This window comes from Molossus molossus, unplaced genomic scaffold, assembly GCF_014108415.1.
Source record: "Molossus molossus isolate mMolMol1 unplaced genomic scaffold, mMolMol1.p scaffold_m16_p_10, whole genome shotgun sequence".
In the NCBI taxonomy this organism is placed as follows: Eukaryota; Metazoa; Chordata; class Mammalia; order Chiroptera; family Molossidae; genus Molossus; species Molossus molossus.
This window is the reverse complement of record NW_023425345.1, coordinates 2,563,135-2,585,927: the sequence shown is the minus strand read 5'-3', so window position 1 is coordinate 2,585,927 and position 22,793 is coordinate 2,563,135. Positions and strand designations below refer to the sequence as shown.

The window sequence follows — 22,793 nt, the reverse complement described above, 5'->3', positions numbered from 1 at the left end:
CAAGGCTACCTTCACCTTTGGTCAAGGGCAAAATAAAAATATTTTGACTGGCCCTGGCTGGTTTTGCTCAGTGGTTAGAGCATTGGCCTGCAGTCCAGAGAGACCCAGGTTCGGTTCCCGCTAAGGGCACATTCCTCGGTTGCAATTTGACCCAGGCCCTGGTTGGGTCATGCGGGTGACAGCCACTCGATGTGTCCCTTTCACCTCGATGTTTCTCTCTCCCTCTCTCTCACTGTTTCTCTCTCTCTCCCTCCCTCCCTCCCTCCTTCCTACTCTATCTGAACAAAATATCAAAAAATTCCTCGGGTGAGAATAAAATAAATAAATAAAACAAAGGTAAAGGTAGATAATAGAATGATGGCAATTACTGTATCACTAAGAGTAGCTAAAATTTACCTTACTATGTACCAGTAATCTCACATGACCCTGCGAGATAAGGCAAACCTATTAGCCCTGTCTTACAGATGAAGAAACAGGGTTAGAGTAGACACAATGTAATGGTTAGGAGCATGGATTCTTGCATCATGCTGCCTTATTCGAATGCTGACTCTGATACTCACTAGTTGTCACTTGGGACACATTACTGCACCTTTCTATTCCTGTTGCCTCACTTGTAAGATACAGATAATAATAGTACTTCAGACTTAATCTAATAATCATATTATAGTTGCAAAGTATTTAGAACCCCGCCTGCATGTAGTAAGTGTTATATACTTATTAGGTAAAATAAAATAAACTTGCCTAGGGCCTTATCACTAACAGATGTCATTTGAATTGGCACCTATATGTCCTGGAGGTCCCAGCCACTGCACTATACTGATTTCCTTTGGCATCAAGATTCAGCCTGTTGCCCAGGATATCATTAACGCTCCATAACCTGAGAACAGTGCTGTTTAAGTTGAAAGTGTTCTATTATTTGACAGTACCTGCTCCCAGGTAGTAAAATTAGAAACAGAGTGAAGAAATGGAGGTGAAATATTTGAAAAGCCACATTTACTTTCTGGTTTTTATTATTTTTTTTTAAAGCTTTTTTTTTTTTTTTTTTTTATCGTCACCCGAGGATATTTTTCCATTTTTTGTACAGATAGAGTGGGAGGGAGAGAGAGGAAGGAGAGAGAGAGAAACATCGACATGAAGGGACACATCGAGTGGCTGCCACCCGCACGACCAACCAGGTCTGGGGACAAACTGCAACCGAAGTACGTGCCCTTAGCGGGAACCGAACCCAGGTCTCTCCGGACCGCAGGCTGACGCTTTAACCGCTGAGCCAAACTGGCCAGGGCTGGTTTTTATTATTTTTTTGTGTAAAGGGCTATGGGTGGTAAATAAAAGGAATTTGCAAATACATTTCTTAGGTCTTTGGCTTTACCTTGTGGTACTGGGGTGCTGAGTTTTCATCATGTGACATTGGGATGCCACGTAACCTCTGTAAATCTGAGATGGCAGTTAACCACAAAGAAGTCTGACCTTTGGCAGAAGTTAAGTTAAAAGTGCCTCTATAGCCCTGGCCGGTGTGGCTCAGCAGTTAGAGTGTTGGCCTATGGTCCAGAGAGTCCGGGTTCGGTTCCTGCTAAGGGCACGTACCTTGGTTGCGGTTTGTCCTCGGCCCTGGTTGGGTTGTGTGGGTGGCAGTTACTAGATGTATCCCTTTCACGTTGATGTTTCTCTCTTTCTCTTCCTGTCTCTCTCCCACTCTATCTGAACAAAAAATGGAAAAATGTCCTCAGGTGAGGATAAAAAAAAAATTTGTGAATAGTTTCTGGTATTAATTTAGGAATGGGCTATTTCTTTTCCTTTTTTAAAAAAAATATGATTTTTATTGATTTTTTTTTTTTTTAGAGATAGAGGAAGGGGGAGAGAGAGAGAAATATTGATGAGAGACAAACATCAACTGGCTGCATCCTGCATGCCCTTTACTGGGCATCGAGTTGGCAACCCGGGTATGTGCCCTGACTGGGAATCGAACTGGAACCTCTCAGTCCATGGGACGACACTCAATCCACTGGGCTACAGGGCCAGGCATGGAGTGGTCCATTTCTAACATTGACAATAAGAACAGCCTCTTTCCTCAGATTGTTCCAGAATGAACCTGTAGAAGTTCTTTTGGGGGGGGGGGGTGTCCTAAAAGATGCAGAATGGTTTTCTTGGATTCATTATGCAAATCTTGGGCCAAAGGAAAGGGCACTAGCTGGAGCCAAGACTGGAATTTCACCTTTGCTGTGTGGCTAATAGTTAATATTCTAGAGCCTCAGTTTCACAATTTATAAATGGGCACAGACAGTATCTTTTGCCTCAGACAGTAGTTGTGAGTATTAAATGGAACTGTCTGTGTAAAGTTCTTGAGGCAAATCTGGTGCAGGGTATAGGCACTTGGTGAATGTTAGTCTCTGTCCCTACCATGGACCTACCATGGAGATGACCTACAGCCTCCATGGCCCAAGCATTTACCCTCAGCTTGTATGTTCAAAAAAGACTGGCTTGAGGGAAGTTGCTTGTTCCTTCTGTAATCTCCATGGATATTGGGTATGTACTCATTGTTTAGGAAAACCTTTTGGGTACTGCTATAAGGGAGTTAGGAGAATAGGTAGAAATGAATCCGCTGGCTTCTTGTTTTTTATTCTCTAAGCTGAAGAGCAACATTGAGAAAATGAACTCTAAAATTACATTTAGAGTATTTTCATTATTAAATATTAAATTCTTTGGGGATTCTAGGCCCAGTAGTATTTCTGCTTTCACCTATGGAAATTGAGATAGTTTCTTTGTTTTGTTTTTTTTGTTTTGTTTTTTTTTTATCCTCACCCGAGGACATTTATTGTTCAGGTAGAGTGGGAGGGAGAGAGAGGAAAAGAGAGAGAGGGAAACATCGATGTGAAGGGGATACATCGAGTGGCTGCCACCCGCACGACTGACCAGGGCCGGGGACAAACTGCAACCAAGGTACATGCCCTTAGCGGAAACCGAACCCGGGTCTCTCGGGACCGCAGGCCGACGCTCTAACCGCTGAGCCAAACCGGCCAGGGCGAGATAGTTTCTTTTTTTCCTTTTTTTTTTTTTTTATCATCCTCACCCGAGGACATTTTTCCATTCTTTGTTCAGATAGAGTGGGAGGGAGAGAGAGGAACAGAGAGAGAGAAACATCGATGTGAAAGGGACACATCGAGTGGTCGCCACCCGCACAACCAACCAGGGCAGGGGACAAACTGCAACCAAGGTACGTGCCCTTAGTGGGAACCGAACCCGGGTCTCTCCGGACCGCAGGCCGATGCTCTAACCACTGAGCCAAACCGGCCAGGGCATGAGATAGTTTCTGATTGGGAGCTTTAATTCCGTGGTGTGCTGGGAGGAGGTACCTAAGGGGTCTCAGGAATTTATTTAACCCCTGTCCCCCAGTTCAGTGCTGGGCTCCCTCACCTTCTGCTGGATATTTGTGTTGTTTTGTTGTTCGCCGAGAGAGCTACAGAGCTGGTTGAAGACGAGGGCTCTACCCGTGAAAGCTTATAAGCATGCTGGTGAGGAAGAAGTCACTTAACTATAATACTCTGGGCCGACGTCAGGGGAGAGACCCTGTGCTGGGTGGGCTAACTCCATACCGGACCACCCTGGACCTTGGCACTTGTGGCATGTTTAGTCAGGACCCTGTGCCAGTCACTGAACTAGGTCTTGTTTTACAAATATTGCCTGTTTGTCCCTCAACAGCCACATTAAGAAGTAGGTATCATTAGCCTGTTTTCAAGATAAGACAGACCCAGAGAAGTTAAATAGTTGTCTGAGGTCACAGCACGTGAGACAACCAGGTTTTGAATGTAGGTCTGTTTGGCTGCAGAATGCAGGCTTTCTACCTCTCAACCAGACTGTTTCCCCAGAGTCCTCCCCTGTGGGTAGAGAGTAAAAACTAGATTTCTGTAGAGTAGGCTAAATAGAGGGGACACAGTTCAGTTGGCTCCATGCTCTGTTTGGATGTATGTCTATTTGGGGCTGTTAATGCCTCCTACTCCTACTCGGAATACCTACAAAGCTTGAGAGGGAGAGGCTAAGCTGTGGGTCAGCCTCACAAGCTGCCTCCTGAGCTCACAAGTGGGCGTTGGTGCTGAGCTGCTGCCTGGGGGGCCAGAGCAGGGCTGGGGATTTGCATGCATTTTACAGTGTGCCTGGAGTCAGCTACTGATGCCAGCCGTTAAGAACTAGACCGATGAGTGCATCTATCAACTGATTCCTTAAAGGAACCCCCTACTTCTTGGAGCCCATTAGAGATTGACTTGGAGAGACACTACTCCCTGTCTACCTTTCCAAGCCTCTGAAAAGGACTACATCACTTTTGTGCCTGCCAGTTAGTTGCATAGCAACCAAGCTAGCTGATTGCCTCCTGGCAGGAGAGAATTGTTTTGCTTTGGATTCTTAGGAGAGGTGCCAGGTATCACCTACCAGGGGTGGGAAAAAATTGTTAGAAGCAGCGGAGGTGTGAGAATATGCTTTTTCTTAGGAAGGTGTTGACTGACATGCATTTCTGTTGTCCACCTAGGCAGCACCTACCTGAGGCTTCCCTGCTAGGAACAGCTAGGCAGCAAGTTGCTCTGAGCTGTGAGCCTAGGGGTCGTGGTTAGAGGAACCAGGCAGGTTTTTATCCCGTCCAAGACTTTGAAGTCATCCTGCTGGTAAAATGGGCTGCCTCGTAAGGTGGGGCATTCCCTACCACCGCCCAAGTCCTGGGTAGGTTAGATGACTCTGTTAGGCATTCAAGGACATAAAGAGTGGATAAATGAGACCTTTTTAGTGCCATTTCCATTCTGGGATGTGCTGTCCTGGTGATTGTGATCAGCTCTGGGGCTCCTGGTGTTTGTTTTGTGGCTGGGAAGGGAGTACAAGGATAGTGGGAAATAGCAGCCTGTAATGCTTTCCCAGTACACAGGTAAGCATTATCTTTGGGGCAGCATCTCATTTTCCCAGGAGAACTGAGTAACAGCAGTTTACATTTATTGAATACCAGCCAGGATCCCAGTTATCGAGCTATGTACTTTTCATATATTTTTTTCCTTAAAGAATGCAATACATTTATAAAAGCTTTCTTTCCTTCTCTCCATTCCAGTCCCCAGAGGCAACCATTGATAGGAATTTTGTATATATCATTCCAGACTGTTTTCTCTGCATTTCTAAGGAATAGATTCTTTCTACTCTTCACAAAACCTCTGCTTTTTTATTCCCATTTTCCAGAAGAGGAAACTGAGGTTCAGCAAGATAAAGAAACATGTCCCAGTTCCCACAGCTGGGGAAGCTGCGATTCTAAGCCAGATGCATCTAGCTCTAGAGTGGATGCCCTTTCGGTGACTTGGCACTGGGGTTAGAGTGTTTCTACAAATGGCACTGAATAGGTCAGAATGTGACTGGTGACTTGTCTGTCTCTTGCTGAAGCTGCTGCCTCAAGAGACCAGGCCTCCTTCAGGAGCCCAGTTTGTTTGGACAACCCACTAGCACTAGTTCTGAGTGCTAGTGCCTACTGACATGTTCCCTAAGGCAGTGCTGGCATATGCCATGCTTCAGAGGATGGGCAGAAGATCAAACTGGCCCCACCAGGCTGGCCTCCTGCCTGAGAAGATGTCAGTCCCTTTGGTTTGGACTGTTCTCTGGACACAAGTGGTCCCCAGGGAAGACACTTGTACCCTGGGAAGAGAGAGCAGCGTGACCGACCTTGGCCAAGTAGGGAGGCCAGAGTTCTGAGTTGGTGTGCATGTAACATGCTATGGGATAGACCACTTTCCCATGTGCTTTGGCTTTGAACAAGCACTGATGGCTCAGCACAGCCTCTGCCAGAGGCACTCACTACTTCAAATCGTGGCTCTGCCTTCAAACATCCTGTCACCAAGTATTTATTGAACAACTGCTTTGTGTCAGACATTGTCCTAGACTCTGAGTATACAGAGGTGACTAGAATAGAGAAATTTTCTACCCTTGGAGAACGTACATTTTAGTGGAATTTACTTTCTCATCTGAGTTACCATTTTCTCATCTAAACAAGGAACACACTAACCTGTAATCCTACTTAGCACAGTTGTTGGGAGGGTGACAAAAGGTAACCTTTGTGATCTTGCCGGGCACAGTTTTTGCCTTTTTTTTTTTTTTTAATCCTCACCCGAGGACACTTTTCCATTTTTTTGTTCAGATAGAGTGGGAGGGAGAGAGAGAGAGAAACATCGACGTGAAAGGAACACATCGAGTGGCTGCCACCCACACGACCCAACCAGGGCGGGGGACAAACTGCAACCGAGGTACGTGCCCCTAGCGGGAACCGAACCTGGGCCTCTCCAGACCACAGGCCAACGCTCTAACCGTTGAGCCAAACCGGCCAGGGCAGTTTTTGCTTTTTTTTTAAAAAAAAAAAACTCACCAAATGATAATATTTTTCCATTTTTGTCTTCAGGTAGAGTGGGAGAGAGGGAGAGAGAGAGAAACATTGATGTGAGAGAGACACATCGATTGGTTACCTTCCACATGACCCCAACCAGGGCCGGGGATTGAAGCGCAACCGAAGTATATGCCCTTGACTGGAATCCAACCTGAGACCCTTTGGTCTGAGGGTTGATGGATGTTCTACCGCTGAGTCAAACTGGCCAGGGCCAGGGTGCTTTTTAAAAAAATATTATGTGCCCTGGCCAGTTTGGCTCAGCGGTTAGAGCGTCAGCCTGCGGTCCAGAGAGACTCACTCGAGTTCGCTTCCCGCTAAGGGCATCCGAACAAAAAATGAAAAAATGTCCTCAGGTGAGGATAAAAAACTATATATTTTATGATCTTTTCATTTCTGGTCTGGCTCCCTGGTGGAGTCTACTTTGGGTATATTGCTTCCTTCAGAGTTTGTTCTGTGTCAGTAAATGCGGGATTAGTAGAGCCTTCATTAATCCTGGGGGCCCTGGAGATTTGTAACCCACCAGAAGGGAGGGGACACCATCAGAACAGGGAGTCAGACTCTACCAGAGGTACTCTGAGAGACCTGTGGAGGATTGAGCCCATCGAGCAGAGGTTGGGAGACACTGTCTGGAGCAGGATGAGAAGGGCATGGTCTCAGCAGATTCCCAGCTGTGTGACCTTGGGCAGGCCACTTCCTGTCTGTGAGCCTCTGCATCTTCAGGGTGGTTAGGGAGGCTGAGCTCTTTATGGTGTCAGTGGCACAGAGCATTGTGGCAGCTAACTGTTATTTACTCCAAAACAGATCTAAGGACATCTGGCTACTGGTCACCCTGATGGGGGACTCCCACCCAAGTGTAAAATTGGGGTATTGGTTTATAGCAGAGGAGGAAGTGCTATAGGAAGGGTTAGAATGGAGATGACATGATTATGATTTTCAACAATTTGAAGGACTGAAGTGTGGATGAGTGGCTAAGTTCACTTGATGTGGTTCCAAAGGACAGGGCTGGGAATTGAAGCCTAGCGTGTGGCAGGCACTGGGCTGGGTACTTTTACATAGGTATACTTTCTTAATCCTCACTGCAGCCTGTGTGCAGGTGTTAACCTCGCTTACAGAGGAGAAAAGCAGTGTTTAGAGGGGTTAAATAAAACCACACAAGGTGACAGAGCTTGGGGCAGAGCTAGGGTTTGAGCCCAAGTGTCCAACACTAGAATCTGTTCTCTGATAGAATGGAGGCATGTTTCGGTTCAATATAAGAAGCATTTGTTGTTGTAAGGTTTTAGAACTGTCCAGAAGTGGAATAGGCTTTCTGGAAGAAAATGAATTTAGCCTAATCTTGTTGAATTGGGCTTACGGAGTTTGCCAAAGAAAGGTTTTCTGCCTTGAGGTTGCCCTCATCCCCTCTGTTCCTGAGAAAGTGAAGGGTGAACGCTTAGTGAAAATCTCTCTTCTAGATAAGAGCCTGGTGTTTATCCAGGAGAATTTCACAAGGCCTGAGACTTGGGCTCCAACTATGGGAAAATTTTTTTTCCATTTCCTAATTGTTGTGACATCTGGGTTGGATGGCCTTATGCGTGAACTTAGGAATGTCTCTGGGCCCTTGGGCCAGGTTGAACTGAGTACTATGTTTTACTTTTTGATTTAGGAAATAAAAACAAAACCCCAGCAAGTTTTAAAAAAATATGCTCAAGTCATCATTCTTTTTTAAGTAATACTGATCTGGACTACTTATAACCCAGCCTCAGTGGTCAGTATAAGACTCAGTGATACTTACTTTTTTTTTCTTTATTGATTTTTAGAGAGAGAAGAAGGGAGAAGGAGAGAGAGATAGAAACATTGATGAGAGAGAACATCGATTGGCCGCCTCCTGCACATCCCCCCCTGCCCTCCCAGGGATTGGGCCCACAACCTGGGCATGGGCCCTGACCGGGAATTGAACCGGTGACCTCTTGGTGCATGGGTCAACGCTCTAACTGCTGAGCCAAACCAGCCAGGGCAACTTTTTGAAAAATAAATGGACATTTATGTTGTTTCTAATTTTTTAAATATTTCACTTAATGGTACAATGAACATTTTTGTAGCTGTCTTTGTGGGTACAGGTATGGTATGTGGGTAGATACGGAGAAATTGAATTTCTAGGTCACAATATATGTTGTTTTTTTGGTTTAACAAAGTTTTATTTTTCAAAATGTATAGCTGGTGAGACTTGTTCATGCATCTTCACCAACAGCTGGGACATCCCCAGCTTTGGTGTCTCTGCTGTAAATTACTTGAGCTCTGTGCTTTCAGTCTAGTTTAATGAGCCCTTTACTTCGGAGCTGCTGAGGGGCTGCCCTGGCCAAGGAACCGCGATCTTCATTCTGAGACAACAGCTGGGGTATAAGCTTACAGTTGGGAACTTCCCACAGAGTTGGTAATATGTTGCTTCATCAAACAAGAGTAGCTTATTGAGCTTGTCCCAAACTTTGTCTTTGGACTACGTCTTCTTCTTCACTTTGCCCGCAGATTTGTTTACTGGTCTTTGTCTTCATTGGCTGACTTTCCTGCATCTTTCTCCTTTACGTCCTTGGGCAGCATAGCACTCAAAGAGCAGCTTCTACCACTGCTGCCTCAATAAAATGTCAGACAAAAAGCTGTTGTTACTAAGTTGTAGTAGCTAGGCCCTGGCCGAGAAGCTGTCAGTTAGTTAGGGCATGGTCCTGGTATGGCGAGGTTGCGCGTCGACCTCGGGTCAGGGCACATGTGAGAAGCAACCAGTGAATGAATGTATAGATAAGTGGGACAACAAATCAGTCTCTCAAAAAAAAAAAACCCACAAAAATACTTTTAGTAGCTATTGCCAGGCCCCTCTGAGAAGACTTTACTGGTATTCTTTAATAACAAAATTCAAGGTTACTTTTCCCCCCAAACCCTTGCTCATACTTTATGTTGTGAATCTTTAAAATTTTTGCCAGTTACTTTTGTGAAATAGACGTCAATATTCATATTCTTTAGAAAACTCTGCCTTCATTCTTTTGCTTTTTAACAATCTGAAGTAGACCACAAGTTGAAGAAAAAAGCATGGGTGGTGCTTAAAAAGAAATCTATAACCCTGGCTGGTTTGGCTCGGCGGTTAGTGTCGGCCCGCAGACCAATGAGTTGCATGTTCGATTCCAGTCAAGGGCATGTGCCTTGGTTGCGGTTCGTCCCCAGCCCTGGTCGGGTCATGTGGGAGACAACCAGTTGATGTGGCTCTATCACATCGATGTTTCTCTCTGTCTCTCCGTCTCTCTCCTACCCTCTCACTCTGTCTGATGATAAGTGGAAAAATATTTTCAGGTGAGGAATAAAAAAAAAAAATTATATTTCTTTAACATTTTTTCTGATTCTAAAATTAATGTATGTACAATATTCAAGGTTCAACATTACATAAATATAAAAAGTTAATTGTGTTTGGTTAGAAAACTCAGCCATGACACCTTTTCGGTGTGGGTACAGTGGGTGCCATGGTACCAGGGACTGGAGAGGGGTAGATTCATCATGGAACCAGTGTTTGGTGCCTCTCTTAGAGTCACTGAGTGTTAAATACCACTGGGTACCTGGCATTAGGCCAGGAAATCTGGTGGAGGAGGGGTGGTCATAGGTATCCCTGGATGGACCTTAGGGAGTTAATATAATTGTGTGTTTTATGTATTTTTAATTTTTTTTTCATGAAGTATGTCCTACTTTTTAATTTTTGTAATTAAAAAATTTTTTTTAAAGAGCTAAGAAGGGAGAGAGAGTGATAGAAACATTGATGTGAGAGACAAACATCCATTTGCTGCCTCCTGCATGCCCCCTAATGGGGATTGAGCCCAAAACCCAGTGTGTGCCCTGACCAGGAATAGAACCAGGACCTCTCAGTCCATGTGAGGACACTCAGTCCACTGAGCCACACCGTGATCAGCGTTTCTCTCTCGCATCGATGTTTCTGTCTCACTCTCCCTAAAAAAAAAACCAAAAAACTATAAAAACATAAAAAAATAAATAAAATGGGAGGAAAAAATCTCAGTAAATGCTATTTAACACCCCCCACCCCCACCTTGTATCATTTTACATAATAATTGCCATTCTTTGGGGCCCATTTTTGTCATTTCATACCTCATGTAATACTACAGGTATTCCCTTTTTCTAAATAAAGAAATGGGTTCAAAGGTGAAACCTGCTTGAGGCCATACAACTAGTAAATGGTAGAGCTGGGCTTTGGAGATAAATCTAAGCTCTCTCCCCACTGTGCCTTGTGGCCTCTTGTAAACCACAGGTTATAATTCAGGTTTTGGGATAGTGAACCACACCCTCCCTGGCCCTGCCTGGTTTCCAGCTGATCTTCCATTTCCTGCTTTGTCTTTTACGTCCCACTATTTTGAGTGATTTGTAGCTCCTGCCCACTTCACTTATGGCCTGTGTCGTTCTTTTTACATACTACCTGTCCTCTCTGAGTGCCTTGCAAACTCCTATATATCCTCCACAGCCTTGCTCAGTGAAGCCTTGCCGTGGCATTCCGAATAGTGATTTGCTCTCTGCTGCACTCTTGCCCCTTATGTGTGTTGTTCCTTCTTTGCATAGGTCACAGTGCGATGCATTTAAGTGCTGATCTTGGTCAGGCTAAGGTGTGTTAGCATAGTGACTGTCTTACTCTTCTTGGTATCTGTGTCATACTGCTTGGTACAGAATAGGTGCTGAAGTGTCAACATACAAATGTGCTTGTAGGAACGAGGTTTCATGGTAAGTCACCATCAGCCTATTCCACGTTGCCTCTCTCGAATGCGTTATCTGCATAGCAGCCACAGTGATTTTTTTTTCTATCCTAATCTGAGGACATTTTTCCATATTTTGTTCAGATAGAGTGGGAGGGAGAGAGAAAGAGAGAAAGATCGACGTGAAAGGGACACATTAAGTGGTTGCCACCCACAGGACCTAACCAGGGCCGGGGACAAACTGCAACCGAGGTACATGCCCTTAGTGGGAACCAAGCCCAGATCTCTTTGGTTTTTTTTTTTATCCTTACCCGAGGACATTTTTCCATTTTTTGTTCAGATAGAGTGGGAGGGAGAGAGAGGAAGAGAGAGAGAGAGAGAGAGAGAGAGAGAGAGAGAGAGAAACATCAACGTGAAAGGGACACATCGAGTGACTGCCACCCGCACAACCAACCAGGGCCAGGGACAAACTGCAACCGAGGTACATGCCCTTAGCGGGAACCAAACTCATTCTCTCTGGACTGCAGGCCGACGCTCTAACTGCTGAGCCAAACCGGCCAGGGCCACAGTGATTTTTTTTTAATGCAAATCTGATCCTGTTTAACTGCAGTTGCTTCCTATTGCTTTTGGGATCAAGTTAAAAATTTAACATCTGTGAACCTCACACACACAGACAAGGTCAAAGAATGATTGGACTGGTAAAAGCACAATAAGCCACTTTCATATTTAGATGGTTCATTACTTACATAGTGAGAAGAATAGGCCAAAGGGGCCAGCCCCCTGGGTCCTAGTCCCTCACACCAAAAAGGATAACACCAAAACAAAAGGAGTGCTTTTCTCCTACATCTTCAAGGTCCCTAATGATACCTGGCTATGTTTTACCTCTTAGTCTTAGTCTTATTTTTTGTCATTTTCACTGCATTTTGCTCACTTTGCTCCAGCTAGGTTGGCTTTCTCTTTCTTCTTTCAATTACAAGTGCTTTTCTGCCATGGGGCCTTTGCACATGCTGTTTATTCTCTCTGCCTGCCGGGTTCCCTGGACACCTTTCTCTAAACCCCATTTTATTTGCCTGGATAACGCCTAGTAATGTTTCCGTTGTCAGATTAAATATCACTTTCTTGGAGAAGTCCTTTCCTCATTCTAGATAAGGTCTTCCAGCTTAATACTGTTATAGTTGCTTAACTTTTCTTCTTTTTTTTTTTAAATCCTCACCCGAGGACATTTTTGCATTTATCTTCAGATAGAGCAGGAGGGAGAGGGGGAAAAAGAAAGAGAGAGAGAGACAGAGAGACATTGATGTGAGAGAGACACATCGAGTGGTTGCCACCCACACGACCCAACCAGGACCGGGGACAATCTGCAACCAAGGTATGTGCCCTTAGCGGGAACCGAACCTGGGACTCTTTGGTCCACAGGCCAATGCTCTAACCGCGGAGCCAAACCGGCCAGGGCTTAACTTTTCTTTTGTAGCGCTTCTCTTACATAGTTGCTTACATAGTCCCTTGAGTGGGTACTTGATATCTGTCTGCTCCACCAAACTGTAAGCTCAACAAGGGCAGGGGCTCTATCTCTTGCTTATCATTAATTCGGGCACCACAGCACAAAGTCTGGGGCTGGACAAATGTGTGTTTAATAAATCAGTAACATCTTAGTTTAAATTTGAGAGGTAGTACAGTGGAAAAAGCATTGACTTGAGAAACGAGTGGCTTGAGTTCTGCTCCAAACTGCTATTAACTGGGGTGTGACCTTGGGCATTCATTTCTTCATCTGTCACTTGAAGAAAAAACATTTTGTGATCTTGGGTCACTTTGGGCTCGTAAACTATGATTCTAGATGAACCATTTAGATGAGCAGAGTTCTAAAGGGATGGGTCCTAGGATTAGAATCCCACTGTCTTAACATCTCCACGTGGGTGTCAGATAGGCAAAGGTTCATAACCAGTCTCCTGATCTCCCAAGTCTGCTCTTCTTTTGCCCTCCCCATTTCAGTTTGTAGCAACCCTGTTCTTCCATTTACTCAGGTCCAGAACCTCAGTGATATTCTTGACTCCTCTTACACCCCTTGGCCAATTTGTCAGCAAATCCTATTGTTACTACCTTCAAAATATATCCAGGCTCCAACCCCTTCTCACCATCTCCACCGCTGACTCTAGTCTGTCATCATCATCTTTCCCTGGGCTCTGTGTTGGCCTCTTACCTGGTCTCCCTGCTTCCTTCTATTGTACATACAGCAGCCAGAATGACCCTTGTAAATAAGGCAGATCATGTCATTCCTGTACGGAATTCTCCATTAGCAGCTTTCCATCTCACTCAGGGTAAAGTTCTGAATCTCTACTATATTCTAGAAGGTCTTATACAACTGATTCTCTGCTCCCTCTTCATCTAATCTCTTACCACACTTCCCCTCCTTTATCCTGCTCTGGCCACAATGGCTTCCTTACTGTTCTTCCCCCATCTCTCTCTCTCTATATATATATTTTTATCCTCACCCGAGGACATTTTTGCATTTATCTTCAGATAGAGTAGGGAGGTGGAGAGAGAGAAACATCGACGTGAAAGGGACACATCGAGTAGTTGCCACCCACACGACCCCAACCAGGGTGGGAACAAACTGCAACCGAGGTACATGCCCTTAGTGGGAACCGAACCCGGGATTCTGGTCCACAGGCTAACTCTCTAAGCACTGAGCCAAACCGGCCAGGGCTCTATATATTTTTTAATGTTTTACATTGACCTTTTTAAGCATTTTTAAGTATACAATTCAGCACAAGTACATTCACATTGTTGTACAACCATCACCACCGTCTAGCTCCAGAACTTTTTCATCATCCCAATCTGAACCTCTATGCTCATTAGACAGTAACTCCCCATTTTCCCTTCCCTAGCCCCTGGAGACCGCCATTCTACTTTTTGTATCTATGGACTTGATTACTCAAGGTACCTTATATAACTGGAATCATATTTGTTCATTTGTGACTGCCTTATTTCACTTAGCATGTCTTCAAGGTTCATCCATGTTGTAGCATGTGTCAGAATTTTTTAGGTTTTTAAAATTTCATTATAAGGCTGACTAATATTCCGTTGAATGTGTGTACCACATTTTATTTATCCAATTCATCCATCAATGGTCACATGGGTTGCTTCCACCTTTTGGCTGTTGTGAATAATGCTGCTATCAATGTGGGTGTACAAATATCTCTCCTTGCTGTTCTTTGAACACCACAGATACTTCATGTTACTTAGAATGGTGTGCTATTTAAAACATGATTTGTTTGTTTCGGGACTTTTCCATTTAATATTTTCAGACCACAGTTGACTGCTGGTGATCGAAACCATAGAAAGGGAAACTGCAGATAAGGGGGAGCCTACTATACAAACATTTTACATTTTAATAGGTAGTGCCTAATTAATTCTTTCAAAAATGTTGAACCTGTTTACACTCTAGCCCAAAGCATCTGAGACTGGTAAATTATTGATTTGTCTTGTTAACAGTTTGCTTTCACAAGGTTAGCCAAACCTGCTCTGTATTCCTGCTAAACAAGAGGGAGCTAGCTGGTTGGTAAAGAAGCAGCGACATTCATTGGTTTAATTGGTGTTTTCGTAGCACCTCCTGTGTGTCAGACCTGGTGTTCAGGCGTGGGGAATTCAGTGACAAATAAACTGATACCACTCCTCCCCTAGTGGAGCTTACAAAGACTGCAGACAGCTCTCAAAATGAATGTCAAGAGGTAGCAAGTGGAAATATAAAATGGGCTCTCATTGAGCTGTGAGTTCAAGAATGATTCTCTGAGAAAGTGAAATTAATTTGGAATTTGAAGGATTAATGAGAATTACTTAGACAAAGGGCAGATTGGGAAGGGGGTGGGCAGTTAACTTACAAAAATAGTGATAGACATTGGCAAGATGTATAAGGTATATTGATAAATGATAAAAGCCAGTTGCAGGACAGCATGTCTAGTTTATCACTTGTGTGGTAAACACAGAGGGGGCTGAGTGTATGCTTATAAATACACAGGAGTAATAACAGAAACTGTGCCAAGTCCTTTGTGCAATCTCTCCTATCCTCACAATAGCTCTGTGTGGAAGTGTTTAGTGAGGGTAATTGTCCAGGATGACTCAGATAGTACACGGCATGCCAGGCTCAGCCTAGGTCTCCCCCCTGGGGGAGCAGCAGGTGGGAGTGGCAGCTGCAGCTGCAGCGTACCACATTCTTCTGTGCATAGGCTGCTGAGAGTCCTTTGATGTGTCACTGGTGGGTTCTGCACCCCTAGCCAGTGAGACAGACAGTGAAGATCCCATGGTGGATTTTGAGCTGGAGAGCAAGTGGATCCGAAGTGAGCTTTGGGAGCTCACTCCTGCTGGGGTGGGTAGGTGGGTAGTGATTAGGGGTGCTGTTCCTAGTGGGGTCGGTTCTCACCACCGAGTGACCTGCACAAGGAATGGCAAAAGTGCATTGTTTCCGATGCTGAGGTTGGTAGGGGTTGGATTTAAATGTCCAGGTGACACAAAGAAAGGAACCTGGGGCAGTAGCTTGGTTTCTGCCTTGTCCTTGCCCAAGGGCACATTCCCCCGTAGACAGGGAATAATACCACCTAGAAGGGAAGCAGTTATTCCTTTCTTTCTGTCATTTCTTTGGGTTCATTTATTCTTCCCTAGTCACAATGAACCTGTGAAGATTGTCATCCACAGTTTAAAATGAACTAATACAGCCCTGGCCAGTTTGGCTCAGTGGTTGGAGCGTTGGCTTGTGGACCAAAGGGTCTTGGTTTCGATTCCTGGTCAAGGGCACAGACTTGGGTTTTGGGTTTGATCCCTGTCACCGTTGGTGTTGATGTGTCTCTCTCACATTGATGTTTCTCTCTCTCTGTCTCTCTCTCCCTCCCTCCCTTCTACTCCATCTAAAAATCCATGGAAAAATATCCTCAGGTGAAGATTAACAAAAATAAAAGAAAGACATTATCTTTAAAAAAATAACTAGCCCTGGCCAGTTTGGCTCAGCGGTTAAAGCATCTGCCTGCGGTCCAGGGAGGCCCGGGTTTGGTTTCCGCTAAGGGCACGTACCTCGGTTGCAGTTTGTCCCCAGCCCTGGTTGGGTTGTGTGGGTGGCAGCCACTCAATGTATCCCTTTCATGTCGATGTTTCTCTCTCTCTTTCCCTCCCACTCTATCTGAACAAAAAATGGAAAAATGTCCTCGGGTGAGAATAAAAAAAAAAAAAATGTAATGCAGACACCATCATAATTGTTTATCTATTGCTGCATAACAGATTGTTGCCCCCAAACTTAGGCTTAAAACAATAAACATTTCTTGCTCCGTTTCTCTGGGCCAGCAATTTGGGAGTGGCTTGGTTGGGTGGTTCTGGTCGGGATTGCTGAAGAAGCTGCAGTCCAGATGTCAGCCAGGGCTGTGGTTATCTGAAGGTCTGGGCTGAGGCTGGAGCGCTAGCTTACAAGATGGTGCGCTCACACACCTGGCAACATGGTGCTGGCTATTTGCCTCATTTCCTCTCCAGGTGGGCCTCTCCCAGGACTGCTTAAATGTCTTAACAACATGGTGACTTTCTTCCCCCAGAGCAATCAAAGAAAAAGAGAGCCAAGTAGAAGCTATCCTTTTTGTGACCTAGTCAGAAGGATGAGAAAATATCCAAAGCTCATGTATGGAGATCTCCCCATTAATTCTTCCATCCTTTCAACAATTATTTATTGAAGCTCTAGTATATGCCAGGTTGTCTAGATACAGAAAAGACAAATAAAGATCGATGCTAACCCTCAAGGAGCTTACAGTCAGAGTAGCAGCTATGACATGGGGGATGCTTCACAGCTCAATGAGAACTTGCAGTACATTCTCATTTAACCTCTCCAGTAACCCTGTGGTCAGCAGAGCTGGTTATGTACCCATTTTCCATCTTCTCTGGTGCTCAAATGTTAGTGGATTTTTTGAAGTTGATGGAACTTGACTTTGCTCCAGTAATTCTGACTGCAAATCCCTTACCCTTTCTCCTGCCACAGCTGTGTTCCTGTGGCTGCTGTACCATCTAAACCATCCCTATGCCTCAGGTAAGAAGACCGAGGCTGCAGTCACTGAATAGCTCTTGACATTGTCATTTCCCACTTAAAAAAATGTTTTTATTGATTTCTTTTAGAGAGAAAGGGAGAGAGATAGAAACATCAATCTGAGAGAGAAACATTGATCAGCTGCCTCCTGCATGCCCCCTAATATGCCCTGACCGGGAAGCGAACCAGGACTTCTCAGTCCATGGGACAACACTCAATCCACTGAGCCACACCGGCCAGGCCTCATTTCTCACTTTTTTACCACACTGATCCCTCAGGATGGGCCACCCTACACCCTCCATTGACAGTTGCTGTTGTCTTTCTTCTTGCAGAAAGCCCTGGGGGTGCGGCAGTACCATGTGGCCTCAGTCTTGTGCCAACGGGCCAAGGTGGCCATGAGCCACTTTGAGCCCAATGATTACATTCGCTATGACCTGCTAGAGAAGAACATCAACATTGTTCGCAAACGGTAAGGCTGCTGGGGGCATTGTGGAGATGGCTAAAGGTGCTTCTTCTGCTACCTGCCCCTTTTAGGCAGCACAGCAGATGCCTGAAGAAGGGTGGTTGATGATGGCAGGATCAAGGCATTTAGGGTGCAAAGGTCCCTGCTGAGGAAAGGCATTCCACATCGGTGGTGGCTCTTCCACCCTCTCTGCCAAGGGAAAGTTCGTTATCAAGAAGCCTGGTGATACGGACCGTAAGGAAGGTCTCAGAGACTCTTTGATGCTGTGGTCTGACCCTCCCAGACCCTTTACAGGACAGGCTGCTGACCCTGGGCCAGCCCTCTGGGATCCACTGGACCTAATTGCCAGAGAAATATTTCTTTCTGCTTCTGTGAGTAGGCCCAGAGGAGAGCTCAGGTGAGATCTTGAGCATCTTTTTTAAGGTCTCTCTTTCCATTTGGTAAAATGGCAACCATCTTTCCTCTGTTGTCCTGTGTGCCAGGTCCTGGGCTAGATGCTGGCACCAGAGGATGAATAAGATGCCACAGGATGGAGGGCGGGGGCTGGTTGTGTACACCAGCCAGCACTGCTTCTGGAACTTGAATGACTCCCCACTTGGTGACAGTGACCCTGGGAATAAGTAAGACCAGATATGAATGTATCCATTTTACAGCCAAGACACAGGCTCAGGTGGAGAAACAACTTGCCTGAGGCCACACAGTGAGTGAGTGGGGCGACCTTGTCTCCATGTCCTCATCCAGTGCTCTAGCCACTATCCCCACTCCCTCCCTGTTGCCACTGTTTGCCTCTTTACTGGTGTCCTCACTTCGGTTCTAAGGGTAGGGACTGTCTTAGTCTTTACCTAATTGTAGTAAGGACCTGTGAATGTTTGGCAAGGGTGGCCATACTAATAGGGGTTACCTAAATGTCCGATTTGGTCTAGGCACGTCACATACATGATTTCTGTTCTTTTCATCCACATGTGCAGGTTGTTGTTAACACCCCTCCTCCCCATTTTGCAGATAAGAAAATCAAGCGTCAGAAGTGCCCTGCAGGTCTGTCTGGCTCCCATGCCTCACAGTGTCAGTTCCAGCATTTTTGTGGGTTTCATCTAGGCTGCACGTTAGAATTACTTTGGGGAGCCCTGGCCGGTTTGGCTCAATGGTTGGAGCATCGGCCTGTGGACCAGAGCGGGTTTGGTTCCCGCTAAGGGCATGTACCAAAACAAAAAACAAAACAAAAAACCACTGGCACAGGGCCCCAGCGATTCTGACTCAGGTTGTGAAGGCCTTACTCCTGAAAATGTGGTCCACAGATCAGCAGCATCAGCATCCCCTGGGACGTTGTTAGCAATGCAGAACCCCAGGCCTCACCCCAGCCCCACTAAGTCAGAATCTGCTGTTTAACAGCATCTTGTCAACCTGTGAGGAGCACGGGCCAATTTCCCAGCTCATTCTAACAGGTAGTCAGGTTGTGACCCACGGTCCCCATCGATATGGGACCTTGTACAAATGTTTTTTCCCCAGGAAACAATATTTTATTTATTCTTGGAACTATCTGACCATAGCTCAGTGGAAAAATGATGGATTTTTCATTAGTCTGCCAAACACTTTCACCTTGCTCTTCATCATTCTTGGCAGGCGAGTTAACATAGAAGTTTGCTTTGCAATAATGTGACAGAGTATTATTCACTTTCAGTCTTTGCTTTAAAAAATTAACCAAAAAAACTGCTCTGTAAGGCATTGGGAATTTTTTTGGGTTTAATTATATCACTAAAAGTAACCAGAAAAGTCCATTAACTTTAATTTTCCAGATTAGTACAGATAAAGGATGCTCCATTTTCATTGTTGCCATAGAGCAGGAGTTCTGACTGGGGCTGGGTGTCAATTTTGTCCTCTAGAGGAATTTGACAATGTCTAGAGACATTTCTGGTTGTCATAACTCAGGGTGGGGTGGGGGTTCAGTGCTACCTAGTGGGTAGGGCCAAGAATACTACTGAACATTCTACATGGCAGAAGACAGCCTCACAACAAAGAGTCATCTGGCCCAAATGGTCCGTGTTACCACAGTTGAGAAAACCGTAGGTAGGAAAGAAGGTAGAAGGGAGGCGATTCTAAAGATGTTAGTGAATTAAAATACATTTTAAAATGTTTTGGGCCCGGCCGGTGTGGCTAAGTGCGTGAGTGTGACCCATGCACCAAGAAGTCGCTGTTTCGATTCCCGGTCAGGGCACATGCCCAGGTTGTGGGCCCAATCCCCAGTGGGGGGCATGCAGGAAGCGGCCAATCGATGTTCTCTCTTATCGGTGTTTCTATCTCTCTCTCTCTCTCTAAAATCAATAAAGAAAAAAATGTTTTGGAAGTCCAGGGGACTTGCAGGAGGATTCTTCCTCCACCCTGTGTCTGTGACAGAAGGGGCCCAGTTCTGGTCCTGGTAACTGGCTCTGTCATTTGGTGAAGCAGAGGGACAGAGGGACTTAGAGGACCCATTTTGCTGTCCTTGGTTAATCTTCAAGGAAATGGGATGATGGACTCGTCCTTAGGCTTTTGTCATTGTCAGGCTTTTTTTTTTATACCGGCACTTGCTGTCAAGGTCTTTAGTTTTAAAGCCCATATGCTATTTTTTGTCTCCCCTGGGGCCAGAAAGAGGGTCTGTGCTCCATGCAGTGAGTCACTTCAGGTCCACCAGCCTTGGAGATATTGCCACAATAGGGATGGGCTGTACCTGAGGCTTGCGCTGTTTTTATTCAAAGTCCTCATGACAGCAGAATGGAGAGTCTCAGAATTGCCGGTTGCCCTGCTGGTCCCTCTGAGCCAGCACCTTGGGGAACTCTTGCTCTCCAGGGAGTGGGTAAATTGGGAGTGAGGGCTGGAACCCAGACTAGCAGAAGAAAGGTTCTCGCTTCCCCAGCAGAGTCCTAGCAGAGTCCTGTCGGTACTAACAATGATGATAATGACTGGACCCTGACAGTGGAGCCACACTGCTTGGCTCCTTGTGTTCTGCCTCTGCCACTTGCTAGCTTTGTGACCTGGGGCAAGTTACTTCACCTGTGTTTCAGCTTCCTCATCAGTGTTGTGAGGATAAATACGTTGTATACAGTAAAGTGCTTAGAGCAATGCTGAGCTAAAAGAAAGTGCTGTGATGAAACCACATGTGACAGCAGACCAGTGGTGGTTGCTTGGGGTTGGGGGCAAGTGGGGGTGCACAAGGAAACTTTTGGAGATGAAGGATATGTTCATTATCTTGATTGTGGTGATGATTTTACATGTGTACGCTTATATCAAAACATCAAATTGAGTACTTTAAATATATGCAATTTAGCCCGGCCGATGTGCTCAGTGGTTGAGCGTTGTCCCATGCACCAAGAGGTCCTGGTTCAATTCCCAGTTAGGGCACATGCCCAGGTTGTGGGCCAAATCCCCAGAGGGGGGCATGCAGAAGGCGGCCGATCAATGTTCTCTCTTATCAATGTTCTATCTCTCTCCCTCTCCCTTCCTCTCTCTCAAAAAAATCAGTAAAGAAAAAAAAATTAAATATGTGAAATTTATTGCACTCCAGTTAAGCCTCAATAAAACTGTTTTATTATAAGTGCTGTGCCGTGGCCGGTTTGGCTCAGTGGTTTGAGCGTCGGCCTGCGGACCAGAGAGACCCGGGTTCGGTTCCCGCTAAGGGCATGTACCTTGGTTGCAGTTTGTCCCCAGCCCTGGTTGGGTCGTGCGGGTGGCAGCCACTCGATGTGTCCCTCTCACGTCAATATTTCTCTCTCTCTCTCCCTTCCACTCTATCTGAACAAAAAATGAAAAAATGTCCTTGTGTGAGGATAAAAAAATAAAAATAGAAAAACACACACTTTAAAAAAATAAAGTAAGTGCTGTTATCTCATTCCAGTTGAAGCTTTGGACTTTAGAGATGGGTTGGTGAGCTTCCTGTAGAGGGCAGTTGCTAATCTGGTCACACAGTGGTTTAGTAATAGGGTCAGGTCTAGGCCCAGAGCCTTTGACTCCTAATCTAATACTTTTTTTTTTTACTTATTGGGTGTAAGTGGAATTTACGGGGTATAACGCCTTCCCAGGAGGCCTCAGGTTTGGCATAAGCTTTGTGTGCAGGGGAGGCAGTGTGAGGTTCATGGCTTCTGTGGCAGGAGAGGGAACAGCCAGGTTGAGTGGGCAGCAGCAGAGAATCATTAGGGCACCTCAAGGGGGGTGGTTGAGAGTTGACCTGCACTGACCTCAGGCTACACGGGGAGTGGGGGACCCTGGAGAGAAGGAGGCATTTGAGTCCTGGCAGGGGCTACACCTTCCCAAGGGTCAGACTTGAACTGCCATTTTGGCCCTGTTGAGGAAGGGAGGGGTGATACCTACAGGGAAATAGGGTCTGGAAAGAAAGGGGTCAGTGAGAGGCTAGAGGCAGTGATAATGGGCTTTTGTTCTTGAGAGCTGACGGCCACGCCTCTCTTCATGGGGTGAGAGTAAGTAGAGCAAATGGGCAAGGCTTTAGCATAAGAGGGTAAGGAGGCCTTCAACCCCTAGGGTGGAGGTTGTGAATGGAGGGTGGGGCAGGTTGGGTGAGGGGGTGCTGGTTCAGATCCTGTGCCTTTGTGGGGCTGACAGCACAGGGGAGTTGTTCACGGACCTGACCGAGAAGGTGAGTCTGGCTGCGAGCTTGAGCTACTAACAGCACTCTGCTAAGCCTCCACTTCCTCTGGTTTTTTACTGAAAGCCAAGAATACAATGAGAATTAAATAGTGCGAAATACATGTGATAGATACTCATCAGATAATAGCAATGAATATGCTGAAAAAACAAATACCCTTAAAGAAAAAAAATCCCTGCCACCTCTTATGCCCTGGCCAGTTTTGCTCAGCGGTTAGAGGTTCGGCCTGCGGACCAGAGTCCCAGGTTTGGTTCCCGCTAAGGGCATGTACCTCGGTTGCAGTTTGTCCCCAGCCCTGGTTGGGTCGTGCGGGTGGCAGCCACTCGATGTGTCCCTTTTACATCAATGTTTCTCTCTCTCTTCTTCTCTCTCCTTCCTGCTCTGCCTGAACAAAAAATGGGAAAATGTCCTCGGGTGAGGATAAAAAAAAAAAAAATCCCTGCCACCTCTTGTGATGTCATTCACTTACTTATCAAAGTAATTTTGGATCACCTAGTAAGTGCCAAGTGCTGTGCCATAGTGAGCAGGACCATTCT

General features: G+C 45.6%; 1 protein-coding gene across 1 annotated transcript in view; it reads left to right on the top strand.

Annotated features, from left to right (window-relative positions):
- ACO2 (aconitase 2) overlaps nucleotides 1-22,793 on the top strand; it is a 44,342-nt gene that overhangs the window by 2,561 nt on the left and 18,988 nt on the right. Inside the window, exon 2 of the mRNA XM_036250943.1 lies at nucleotides 17,494-17,630. Within this exon, the coding sequence (XP_036106836.1) occupies nucleotides 17,494-17,630 (137 nt within the window). The remainder of the gene's footprint in view (nucleotides 1-17,493; nucleotides 17,631-22,793) is intronic.